The following is a 13,843-nucleotide window of genomic DNA, read 5'->3' as shown; positions in this document are numbered from 1 at the left end:
ACGGTATTCCACTACATCCTAACTACATACAACCCTGCAGGGGACATAACTAACTACCCCTAAGGGAAAGGTGTGGAGAAGTGGAGAGAGGCAGACAAGCAGGAAATGAAGACAACTTAGTAGAAATAACTTAGCAGAAACAGAACTTTTCAAATGGGAAATAATCCCAGTTCAGGCTTAGTCACATTAAAGAAAAAATGTGGACTTTACCAAACAAGACAGCTATGCATGTGTGGTGGCTAGAGGCAGATGAGAAGTCTCTGTACCTTCCTTTCAATGTTGTTGTGAACCTAAAACTGCTCCAAAAATAAAGTTTTTTCAAAAAATAAATTAATAATAATATATTAAGACTAAGTAGGGCTTATCCCAGGAACAAAAGAAAGCTTCAGTGTTAAGATATATTTCCAATTAATACATAAAATAAACAAATCTAAGCAGAAAAAAAAAAAAACCAGTATTCTATCTATAGTAGATAAAACGCAATTGGACAACATTGAATACCTTTCTTGATTAAAAGTAAAATGACTCAGTAAAATAGAACCAAATATTCACTTGCTCAATCTGATAAAATAGATTTCAGACTCAAAGACAGCATACAATACTTTAAAGAAACACTAGAAGCATTCCCACACAAATCAAGAACAAGACAAGGAACCCTATAACTATTACTACAATTTAAAATTGTACTTGTGTGTAACTGAATTAGACACGAAAAAAGTTAATGTATAAAAAACTAAAGCGATAGCTTCAAGATGGCGGAAGAGTAAGACGTGGAGATCACCTTCCTCCCCACAAATACATCAGAAATACAGCTACATGTGGAAAAACTCCTACAGAACACCTACTGAATGCTGGCAGAAGACCTCAGACCTCCCAAAAGGCAAGAAAATACCCACATACCTGGGTAGGGCGAAAGAAAACAGAAAAAACGGAGACAAAGAATGGGGACGGGACCTGCACCTCGGGGAGGGAGCTGTGAAGGATGAAAAGTTTCCACACACTAGGAAGCCCCTTCACTGGCAGAGACGGGGGGTGGGCAGGGGGGAAATCTTCGGAGCCACAGAGGAGAGAGCAGCAACAGGGGGAGAGGAGGGCAAATCAGAGAGATTCCCACACAGAGGATCGGTGCAAACCAGCATTCACCAGCCCGAGAGGCTTGTCTGCTCACCCGCTGGGACAGTCAGGGGCTGGGAGCTGAGGCTCAGGATTCAGAGGTCAGATCCCAGGGAGAGGACTGGGGTTGGCGGCGTGAACACAGCCTGAAGGGGACTAGTGAGCCCAGCTAACCGGGAGGGAGTCTGAGAAAAAGTCTGGACCTACCTAAGAGGCAAGAGACCATTGTTTTGGGGTGTGTGAGGAGAGGGGATTCAGAGCACCGCCTAAACGAGCTCCAGAGACGGGCGTGAGCCACGGCTATCAGTGTGGACACCAGCAACGGGCATGAAACACTAAGGCTGCTGCTGCAGCCACCAAGAAGCCTGTGTGCAAGCACAGGTTACTATCCACACCTCCCCTCCTGGGAGCCTGTGCAGCCCACCATTGACAGGTCCTGTGATCCAGGGACAACTTCCCTGGGAGAACGCACGGCGCACCTCAGGCTGTTGGTACATCACGCTGGCCTCTGCTGCCACAGGTTCGCCCTGCATGCCATGCCCCTCCCTCCACCCCCCCACACCAGCCTGAGTAAGCCAGAGCCCCTGAAGCGGCCGCTGCTTTAACCTGGTCCTGTATGGGTGGGGAACAGACATCCTCAGGTGACCTACATGCAGAGGCGGGGCCAAAGCCGAAGCTGAACCCCAGGAGCTGTGCGAACAAAGAAGAGAAAGGGAAATCTCTCCATGCAGCCTCAGGAGCAGCGGATTATATCTCCACAATGAAACTGAGGTACCCTGCATCTGTGGAATACCTGCATCTGTGGAATACCTGAATAGACAATCATCCCAAAATTGAGGCAATGGACTTTGGGATCAACTGTAGACTTGGGGTTTAGTTTCTGCATCTAATTTGTTTCTGGTTTTATGTTTATCTTAGTTTAGTATTTACAGCTTATTATCAATGGTAGATTTGCTTATTGATTTGGTTTCTCTCTTCCTTTTTTTTTAATATATATATTTTTTCCTTTTTCTCCTTTTGTGAGTGTGTACGTGTATGCTTCTTTGTGTGATTTTGTCTGTATAGCTTTGCTTTTACCATGTGTCCTAGGGTTTTCTGTCTTTTTTTTTTTTTTTAAGTATAGCTTTTAGCACTTGTTATCATTGGTGGATGTTTTTTGGTTTCGTTGCTCTCTCTTTCTTGCTTTTTTTAAACTTTTTTATTTGTTTATTTTTAATAATATTTTTTATTTTAATAACTATTTTATTTCATTTTTCATTCTTTTTTTTTTCCTCCCTTTTCTTCTGAGCTGGGTGGCTGACAGAGTCTTGGTGCTTCAGCTGGGTGTCAGGCCTGAGCCTCTGCTGTGGGAGAGCCATGTTCAGGACATTGATCCACCAGAGACCTCCCAGCCCCATGTAATATCAAACAGCGAAAGCCCTCCCAGAGATCTCCATCTCAACGCTAAGACCCACCTCCACTCAATGACCAGCAAGCTACAGTGCTGGACACTCTATGCAAAACAACTGACAAGACAGGAACACAACCCCACCCATTAGCAGAGAGGTTGCCTAAAATCATAATAAGTTCACAGACATCCCAAAACACACCACCAGACGTGGACCTGCCCACCAGAAAGACAAGATCCAGCCTCATCCACCAGAACACAGGCACCAGTCCCCTCCACCTACACAACCCACTGAACCAACCTTACCCACTGGGGGCAGACACCAAAACCAAAGGGAACTACAAACCTGCAGCCTGAGAAAAAGAGACCCCAAACACAGTAAGTTAAGCAAAATGAGAAGACAGAGAAATACACAGCAGATGAAGGAGCAAGGTAAAAACCCACCAGACCAAACTAATGAAGAGGAAATAGGCAGTCTACGTGAAAAAGAATTCAGAGTAATGACAGAGATGATCCAAAATCTTGGAAATAGAATGGAGAAAATACAAGAAACGTTTAATAAGGACCTAGAAGAAACAAACAATGATGACCAACACAATAAATGAAATTAAAATTTCTCTACAAGGAAACAATAGCAGAATAACTGAAGCATAAGAATGGATATGTGACTTGGAAGATAAAATAGTGGAAATAACTAGTGCAGAGCAGAATAAAGAAAAAAGAGTAAAAAAAATTGAGGACAGTCTCAGAGACCTCTGGTAAAACATTAAACGCACCAACATTTGAATTATAGGGGTCCCAGAAGAAGAAGAGAAAAAGAAAGGGACTGAGAAAATATTTGAAGAGATTATACTTGAAAACTTCCCTAATATGAGAAAGGAAATAGTCAATCAAGTCCAGGAAGCACACAGAGTGCCAGACAGGATAAATCCAAGGAGAAACATGCCAAGACACATATTAATCAAACTATCAAAAAAAGAAAAAATATTAAAAGCAGAAAGGGAAAAACAACAAATAACATACAAGGGAATCCCCATAAGGTTAACAGTTGATCTTTCAGCAGAAACTCTGCAAGCCAGAAGGGAGCGGCAGGACAAATTTTAAGTGATGAGAAAGAAAAACCTACAACCAAGATCACTCTACCCGGCAAGGATCTCATTCAGATTCGACGGAGAAATTAAAACCTTTACAGACAAGAAAAAGTTAAGAGAATTCCACACCACCAAACTAGCTTTACAACAAATGCTAAAGGAACTTCTCTAGGCAGGAAACATAAGACGAGGAAAAGACCTACAATAACAAATCCAAACCAATTAAGAAACTGGTAATAGGAACACACGTATCAATAACTGCCTTAAATGTAAATGGATTAAATGCTCCAACCAAAAGACATAGACTGGCTGAACGGATACATAAACAAGACCCATATATATGCTGTCTACAAGACACCCACTTCAGACCTAGGGACACATACAGACTGAAAGTGAGGGGATGGAAAAAGATATTCCACGCAAATGGAAATCAAAAGAAAGCTGGAGTAGCAATTCTCATATCAGACATAATAGACTTTAAAATAAAGACGATTAGAAGAGACAAAGAAGGACACTACAAAATGATCAAGGGATCAATCCAAGAAGAAGATATAACAATTGTAAATATTTATGCACCCAACATAGGAGCACCTCAATACTTAAGGCAAATGCTAACAGCCATAAAAGAGGAAATACACAGTAACACAATCATAGTAGGGGACTTTAACACCTCGCTTTCACCAATGGACAGATCAACCAAAATGAAAATAAATAAGGAAACACAAGCTTTAAATGATACATTAAACAAGATGGACGTAATTGATATTTATAGGACATTCCATCCAAAAACAACAGAATACACTTGCTTCTCAAGTGCTCATGGAACATTCTCCAGGGTAGATCATAGCTTGGGTCACAAATTAAGCCTTGGTAAATTTAAAAAATCTGAAATCATATCAAGTATCTTTTCCGACCACAACGCTATGAAACTAGATATCAATTACAGGAAAAAAATGTGTATAAACTACAAACACATGGAGGCTAAACAATACACTACTAAATAACCAAGAGATCACTGAAGAAATCAAAGAGGAAATCGAAAAATACCTAGGAACAAATCACAATGAAAACACAACAACCCAAAACCTATGGGATACAGCAAAAGTAGTTCTAAGACAGAAGTTTATAGCAATATAATCCTACCTCAAGAAACAAGAAACATCTCAAGTAAACAACCTAATCTTACACCTAAAGCAATTAAAGAAAGAACAAAAAAAACACAGCAGAAGAAAAGAAATCATAAAGATCAGATCAGAAATAAATGTAAAAGAAATGAAGGAAACAACAGCTAAGATCAATAAAACTAAAAGCTGGTTCTTTGAGAAAATAAACAAAATTGATAAACCACTAGCCAGACTCATCAAGAAAAAAAGGGAGAAGACTCAAATCAACAGAATTAGAAATGAAAACGGAGAAGTAACAACTGACACTGCAGAAATACAAAGGATCATGAGAGATTACTACAAGCAACTCTATGCCAATAAAATGCACAACCTGGAAGAAATGGACAAATTCTTAGAAAAGTACAACCTCCCAAGACTGAACCCGGAAGAAACAGAAAATATAAACAGACCAATCACAAGCACTGAAATTGAAACTGTGATTAAAAATTTTCCAACAAACAAAAGCCCAGGACCAGACGGCTTCACAGGCAAAGTCTATCAAACATTTAGAGAAGAGCTAACACCTATGCTTCTCAAACTCTTCCAAAATATAGCAGAGGGAGGAACACTCCCAAACTCATTCTACGAGGCCACCATCACCCTGATACCAAAATTAGACAAAGGTGTCACAAAGAAAGAAAACTACAGGCCAATATCACTCATGAACATATATGCAAAAATCCTCAACAAAATACTAGCAAACAGAATCCAACAACACATTAAAAGGATCATACACCATGATCAAGTGGGGTTTATCCCAGGAATGCAAGGATTCTTCAACATACACAAATCAATCAATGTGATAAACCATATTAACAAATTGAAGGAGAAAAACCATATGAGCATCTCAATAGATGCAGAAAAAGCTTTTGACAAAATTCAACACCCACTTATGATAAAAACCCTCCAGAAAGCAGGCATAGAGGGCACCCACCTCAACATAATAAAGGCGACATACAACAAACCCACAGCAAACATCATTCCCAATGGTGAAAAACTGAAAGCATGCCCTGTAAGATCAGGAACAAGACAACGATGTCCACTCTCACCACTATCATTCAACATAGTTTTGCAAGTCCTAGCCACGGCAATCAGAGAAGGAAAAGAAATAAAAGGAATCCAAATCGGAAAAGAAGAAGTAAAACTGTCACTATTTGCAGATGACATGATATTATACATAGAGAATCCTAAAGGTGCCACCAGAAAACTACTAGAGCTAATCGATGAATTTGGTAAAGTAGCAGGATACAAAATGAATGCACAGAAATCTCTTGCATTCCTATACACTAATGATGAAAAATCTGAAAGAGAAATTAAGGAAACACACCCATTTACCACTGCAACAAAAAGTATAAAATACCTAGGAATAAACCTACCTAAGGAAACAAAAGACCTGTATGCAGAAAACTACAAGTCACTGATGAAAGAAATTAAAGAGGATACAAACAGATGGAGAGATATATCATGTTTTTGGATTGGAAGAATCAACATTGTGAAAATGACTATACGACCCAAAGCAATCTACAGATTCCATGCAATCCCTATCAAACTACCAATGGCATTTTTCCTAGAACTAGAACAAAAAATTTCACAATTTGTATGGAAACACAAAAGACCCCAAATAGCCAAAGCAATCTTGAGAAAGAAAAATGGACCTGGAGGAATCAGGCTCCCTGACTTCAGACTATACCACAAATCTACAGTAATCAAGACAGTATGATACTGGCACAAAAACAGAAATATAGATCAATGGGACAGGATAGAAAGCCCAGAGATGAACCCACACACATATGGTCACCTTATCTTTGATAAAGGAGGCAAGAATATACAGTGGAGAAAAGACAGCCTATTCAATAAGTGGTGCTGGGAAAACTGGACAGCTACATGTAAAAGAATGAAATTAGAACACTCCCTAACACCATACACAAAAATAAACACAAAATGGATTAAAGGCCTAAACGTAAGGCCAGACACTATAAAACTCTTAAAGGACAACACAGGCAGAACACTCTATGACATACATCCCAGCAAGATCCTTTTTGACCCACCTCCTAGAGAAATGGAGATAAAAACAAAAGTAAACAAATGGGACCTAATGAAACTTAAAAGTTTTTGCACGGCAAAGGAAACCATAAACAAGACGAAAAGACAACCCTCAGAATGGGAGAAAATATTTGCAAATGAAGCAACTGACAAAGGATTAATCTCCAAAATATACAGGTAGCTCACTGCAGCTCAATATCAAAAAAAACAAACAACCCAATCCGAAAATGGGCAGAAGATCTAAACAGACATTTCTTCAAAGAAGATATACAGATTGCCAACAAACACATGAAACACATTAGCTCAACATCACTAATCATTAGAGAAATGCAAATCAAAACTACAATGAGGTATCACCTCACACCAGTCAGAACGGCCATCTTTAAAAAATCTACAAGCAATAAATGCTGGAGAGGGTGTGGAGAAAAGGGAACTCCTTGCACTGTCAGTGGGAATGTAAATTGATACAGCCACTATGGAGAACAGTATGGAGGTTCCTTAAAAAACTAAAAATAGAACTACCATACGATCCAGCAAACCCACTACTGGGCATATACCCTGAGAAAACCATAATTCAAAAAGAGTCATGTACCACAATGTTCACTGCAGCTCTATTTACAATAGCCAGGACATGGAAGCAACCTCAGTGTCCATCGACAGATGAATGGATAAAGAAGATGTGGCACATATAAACAATGGAATATTACTCAGCCATAAAAAGAAATGAAATTGAGTTACTTGTAGTGAGGTGGATGGACCTAGAGTTGTTATACAGAGTGAAGTAAGTCAGAAAGAGACAAACAAATACCGCATGCTAACACATGCATATGGAATCTAAAAAAAGAAAAAAATGTCATGAAGAACCTAAGGGCAAGACAGGAATAAAGACGCAGACCTACTAGAGAATGGACTTGAGCATATGGGGAGGGGGAAGGGTAAGCTGGGACGAAGTGAGAGAGTGGCATGGACTTATATACACTACCAAATGTAAAACAGATACCTAGTGGGAAGCAGCCACATAGCACAGGGAGATCAGCCCGGTGCCTTGTGTCCACCTAGAGGGGTGGGATAGGGAGGGTGGGAGGGAGACGCAAGAGGGAGGGTATATGGGGATATATGTGTATTTATAGCTGATTCACTTTGCTATATATAGCAGCAACTAACACACCAATGTAAAACAATTATACTCCAATAAAGATGTTGAAAGAAAAGGAAGGAAGAGAGGGAGGGAGGGATGGAGGGAGGAAGGAAGGAAGGAAGGAAGGAAGAAAGGAAGAAAGGAAGGAAAAAAGAGTAAAACTGTGTCAATTTACACCTAATATGACTGGATACTCAGAAAATCCAAGAGAATCAACTGAAAAATAATTATAAACAAGAATCAGATGGAACAAGAGAATTCAATGAAAACACAAAGGCCTAGAATAGAGACAACAACTTCAAAAAAGAAGTACAAGGTTGGAAGATCAAGTCTGTCTGATTTCAATCTTTACTATAAACAAAGGTAGTCAAGACAGTACTACCACAAAGACAGATAAAAAAGATCAAGGGCATAGAACAGAGCATCTAGCAATAGTCCCACACATACATAACAACTTATTTTTTATAAACATGCAAAAGAAATTCAATGAAAAAAGGACCATCTCTTCAATACTTGGTGCAGAAACAATTGGATATCCATATGCAAAACAAACAAAAACCTATCAACAGGCTAAAAACAACCCAAATGACTATGGATTAAGTAAATGATGGTACACTGATAAGATGGAAATCTGTGCATCTATTTAAAAAAAGATTGAAGGAGATCTCCATGTACCAAAACTGGGGCAAGGGGACACAAAATAAATTAAGTAAAAAAAAGCAAGTACAGAAAAGGGCGTTAAGAATCACCTCTTGGGTAAGGATGGTAAGAATATAAATAAATGTATTGCTTGCACATGGATAAAGAAATTCTGATGGATACAATAAATGCTAATAGCAGTGGTTACTCTTCTGAGATGATGATAAATATCTGCTGTCTGACTTTTAAAATTTTGTTAACCACATTTAATCTATTCAAATAATTCTTTTTTAATTGGCCTTCAAACTGGAAATGCAAATAAATTGTAATTTAAGAAACTGCTACTTCTTATTACTATTTAGGATGCTGTATTCTAACACCCATTTATGTATATTAAGTTAAAAATTAAACAACTCATTATCCCTTCACTAGTTTGACGGATCAAATTCAACAAAATGGAGAGGTTGTTTATAGAGCTATGCTAATAAACTCCTAAAATCAAAGTTATCTTCAAGTTTTTATAGACAGAAATGAAATTCTACTGTTTTCTACCCAAAGGTATGCATTTTTCCGAGTTGTAAATTTTGTTAAAAACCACATAAAAACTAGGCTTTCTCATAAAAATGATACGTACTTCCCTGACAAATGCTGCATCATTCGTAACACCACTATTTTACAATTCCCAGTAGCAAACATAAAAATAATAAGCAACTCTAGAGCAATAACCTGTCAATCGTAGCTACTATTCTATAACTTGGTGTTACTACAGTCTTACCCTTTAGACCAACTCTGCTGCAAAATGTGCTTTCCCTCTGTATTCTACAACTTTACACTTTGGTAAGAGAAATTGAGGACAAAAAATAACAGTAAAAACTGAAAAGGAGGGAAGAGGAGACTTATATGTAAAATTCCAGATAATAGAACTGCTTGAAAAAAAAGAATTTCCTATGATGATTTCAAAGCGTGGTTATATAAGCTAAGTAGAAAGGAGAAAAATTAGAGCATCGTTTTTTCTAGTGAAAAACTACATGAAAAGTTGGTCAACATAACTATATACTTCAGATCCCTAAAGAACTATTTTCTAAGCATTTCTAAGCAGCACTGATTTTGACTAATAAAACTACACTGAGACACATTTTCTTAAATGCTGAATTTTGAATTATGGCAGCACAAGCTGTCAAAATGCATTTAAAAAAAATGAATGCAAACTGAAACAATTTGGCTTCTGACCAACTTTTACAATGAATTAAAAATTTAGAAAGGTGTGGCCCATGTTAAGTGTTAACGTTATCCCTACCCTACTGACTGGGCAGGGCACAGAAGTGTATGGCTCTTTTAGGCAACCCTATAATATTCCTGCTGCCAGAACAGACACAAAAGCAGTGAACTGTGGGAAGGCCATGGCACCAGAAGTCAACCAACAGTCCCATGCCAAGCAGGCATTATGCACAATAAGTGAAAGTAGAATGATAACTTTGTATTTGTTGAGAAGAAAAGATAGGCATTCAACAGTGCTGAGATTATTGCTAATATTACATCCAAGGGCTAATACCAAATTGAGTGGACTTGAGTAGAAGCAGTTAAAATACAACAAAAACTTACATCATCTAACATGTGAGATTATATTAGAAAAAATTTTAAAACATTTAATTGCTTACATTGCTATTATTTCCTATGTTATTCTATCATAACCACCTCTCCTCCAAAACATAATAACTCCATGGTGCATCTTTACTGTCAAATACTATGCGGCAGTTATAAATCTCTTTGCATGTCATGGAAATATTTCCAAGTTATACTGTTAAGTGAAATAAGTCTCGGGTTTTCAGTGTCAAAACAAAAATAAATAACAAAAGAAAACCTTCCACATGTATGTATATATATATGTAAATTAATTTTTAAAATAAGACTACGTAGTAAACACTGTTGACCTTCAGAAGGCTTAACAGGTGATTTTCACTCTATATAATTCTATCCTGTTTACAGCTTTTTAAAAAACATAATATGAACCAATAGCCATGAATCACAAACTATTATAAGAAACAAGGGGGACTTGCCTGGTGGTCCAGGGGTTAAGACTCCGTGCTCCCAATACAGGGGGCCCGGGTTCAATCCCTGGTCAGGGAACTAGATTCCACATGCCCCAACTAAGAGCCCACGTGCCACAAGTAAAGATCCCGAACACCACAACGAAGACCCTGCACGCGGCAACAAAGATCCCGCATTCCGCAACTAAGACCTGGCACAGTCAAATAAATAAATATTTTTTTAAAAAGAAAAAAAGAAAAGAAAACAAGGAAGTAACCTAAGTTTCTGTCACTGAGAATCTTACTAAAATAAAATAGGTAAACAACAAGGACCTACAGTATAGCACAGGGCACTATATTCAATACCATGTAATAAGCTATAATGGAAAAGAATCTGAAAAAGAAAAAAATATATATATATATATATGTATATATATATGAACTACTTTGCTGTACACCAGAAACTAACACAACATTGTAAATCAACTATACTTCAATTAAAAAAAAAAAAAGGATCTTGCTAAAGAGCAGACTTGGGAATTATATATGTTTGTCAATATAGTGCTATATTCAATTCAAGTAATTTCTGGAAAAATCAAGACAAGTGGGTCTCAAAATGTCATTCATATTCCTTTTCCAAGATGAGTTTTGTTACACTGCAAGTATTAATTAGAAAACTTTACCTTTCTTGAAGCATGGATGTCAAAAAATGGCTTATTTCTGACTCTAAATGGTTCCTGTGTTTTGTCAATGAGCCCCGTCTTCATTTTTTCATGTCGAGGATTTATTATTTCTCGTTCTATACACTGCAGACGAATATTAAAATCACAATCTCCAACCGGCTGTGCCTGAATTAAACAAGACAATTATTTAAATTTCAACACTAAAAACTATTTTATCAGCATAATTATCAGGCTGATACACTATACATAGCAGTCTATATAAACAGCATCCTTTGGAGTTGCCCAGTGTATAGCCTGAACAACCACAAGTGCCAGCCCTGATGATTAATTTGACTAATGACAGAAGCATACCTAAACATGCAAATGCACACACATACAGTTACTTATTTTAATTATAAATATATAAAAGAGTACGGGAAAATGGTACAAATCTTCTCAAATATAAATTGATCCAAAGTTTTCACATCTGAATCAAAGTATTAATATACTCACTAATCATTTTTATTGTTTACATGAATTAGTAAAACCTGTGTAAAAACTAAAATCCACAGTCAGGAAAGTACAAGCAAACAACACACCAAAATAGGCAAAAAAGTCACCTATAATGTTTTTTGTTGTTTAAAGTGCTAACACTTTACAGCCTTCAAGAAGTAGAAGATATTTATTAAACAAATACATTCTCAACTCTGAAAACTAATACAGAAAAGGTTTATATGATATATATAAAAACAAAAGTTTTCTTCTTCCCCCATATGTATATATACAGTATATATATTATGGTATATATATATGGTTTGAACCATGAAATAAAAAGCACATGTACACTTTGGTATAAGCTGAGGGTAGGGGCTTGTCCTCTCCTAATGGTATATACAAATACAGCTATAACATATCACCTGGGTGACAGCAGTGGTCCGGATTAGCAGCATCACCTCAATGGTATATCAAGTACCCTTTTCTTTATTCTGCAATTGGACACACTTCCACGCATTTTTCCCATCTTTTCTGCCTTCTTTCACTTCTCTCATCTATATCACTCAACCTAACATTTTACCCAACCTACTGTTTACAAAGGGGTGGCAACACTTGCTTAATCTGTGAACATTAAATACACCTCAAGGATGGCTTTTTCTCAACTTTGGAAGGATGACAATTTTGATACTCAGCAAAGAAGATGGAGCAAGACAAGTGAGCAAGAGCTAGGTATAAGGTAGAATATATTCCCTTTACATAAAGGCATACGACTGTTTGTAAAGGTTATTTACTGAAGAAATGCTAGTTAGTAAATAACCACACAGTCCATGTGCAAACTTTTCCATGTCACCTATGTCATCAACAAGGTTGAAAAACCTACAATGTCAGGCTTATTTATTAGATGAACTGAGACCCTGATAAAATTAAAATGAAACAAGCAAGCCCTCTTTTTAAGAAATAAAATTAAAAGCCTAAAAATTGTTTAAAAAACTTCTAAGTAGTCTAAATTCCCTCCTAGATACTCTTCACTTTAAAATTCACCAAAACTAGAATAGATTGAAATCAAGTTCACCTTCAAATCTGTGTTGCCTATCATAAAGGAAGCTCCTGATAGATAGGTGTTGAATCGTTGAGAATAGACTACAGGAAGCGCTCAATAACTATTGACTAACTGGTCTCCCTGTTTTGAGTTCTTTCTCACTTCAAAACACTATCCACGATGCCAGTGGAGTTATCCTCCAAAGCAATAAAAATAAGATCATATCATTACCGTAACTAAAACCCTTCAGTAGTGTCCTATTATATACAGAACAAAGAACTAAGCTAAAATGTCTTATTCAGGTAATCTGGTCTCCTACCCACAAATCCATTCTCATTTCCTGCTATGTCTCACATCTCACCATACATCAAGTACACTAAAAACCATCTAATGCTCCTGACTTCTAAGGCTCACTCCTTCAAAATTAATCTGTATCACTTTCTCTGTCTACAACTCCACACTTCAAATAACTCAAGTATACCCAGGGTAAGCTGGAATATTCTCACCTCTCTGGTACCTCTCATATATTTCTATATCTCCCATATATCTTTGACATTATACTTATGATACCATTATAATATTTCTTTATATTTATATCCCCATTCATAACACCACTGGTCTGCAAATTTCTTTTTCTTTTGTTTCTTTTGACCGTACAGCATGTGGGATCTCAGTTCACCGACCGGGAATCAAACCCATGCCCCCTGAAGTGGAAGCGTGGAGTCCTAACCACTGGACCGCCAGGGAAGTCCCTGCAAGTTTCTTTTAATTTTGTATCCAATCTAAACACATATCCGAACAATTGTGTATAATATATACATATTAATTTTTAATAAATTGCATACATGCACAACTGTATGTTATAAAACAGACAAAAATTGAATAATAGATTAAGAATAAACAGGAGTTATCCAATTTTCTTTCCAAATCCCAATGAACTGTTATAGAAGTAGCCTCCTTTGAAGGTCAGGGCACTAAATTATAAACTCCCTGGAAGGCAAGAAATTATGTCCTATTCTTCTGGGCATACTCAATACCTAGACTAA

The 13,843-nt window shown here is 37.3% G+C and overlaps 1 protein-coding gene across 1 annotated transcript in view; it reads right to left on the bottom strand.

Annotated features, from left to right (window-relative positions):
- RNGTT (RNA guanylyltransferase and 5'-phosphatase) overlaps positions 1 to 13,843 on the bottom strand; it is a 218,660-nt gene that overhangs the window by 123,821 nt on the left and 80,996 nt on the right. The window contains exon 11 of the mRNA XM_082855531.1: positions 11,285 to 11,449. Coding sequence (XP_082711657.1) covers positions 11,285 to 11,449 — 165 coding nt within the window. The remainder of the gene's footprint in view (positions 1 to 11,284; positions 11,450 to 13,843) is intronic.

Source organism: Leucopleurus acutus (genome assembly GCF_964270905.1).
Source record: "Leucopleurus acutus genome assembly, chromosome: 15".
Classification (NCBI taxonomy): domain Eukaryota; kingdom Metazoa; phylum Chordata; class Mammalia; order Artiodactyla; family Delphinidae; genus Leucopleurus; species Leucopleurus acutus.
The sequence above is the reverse complement of the archived record's forward strand: the minus strand, read 5'-3'. Positions and strand labels throughout refer to the sequence as shown.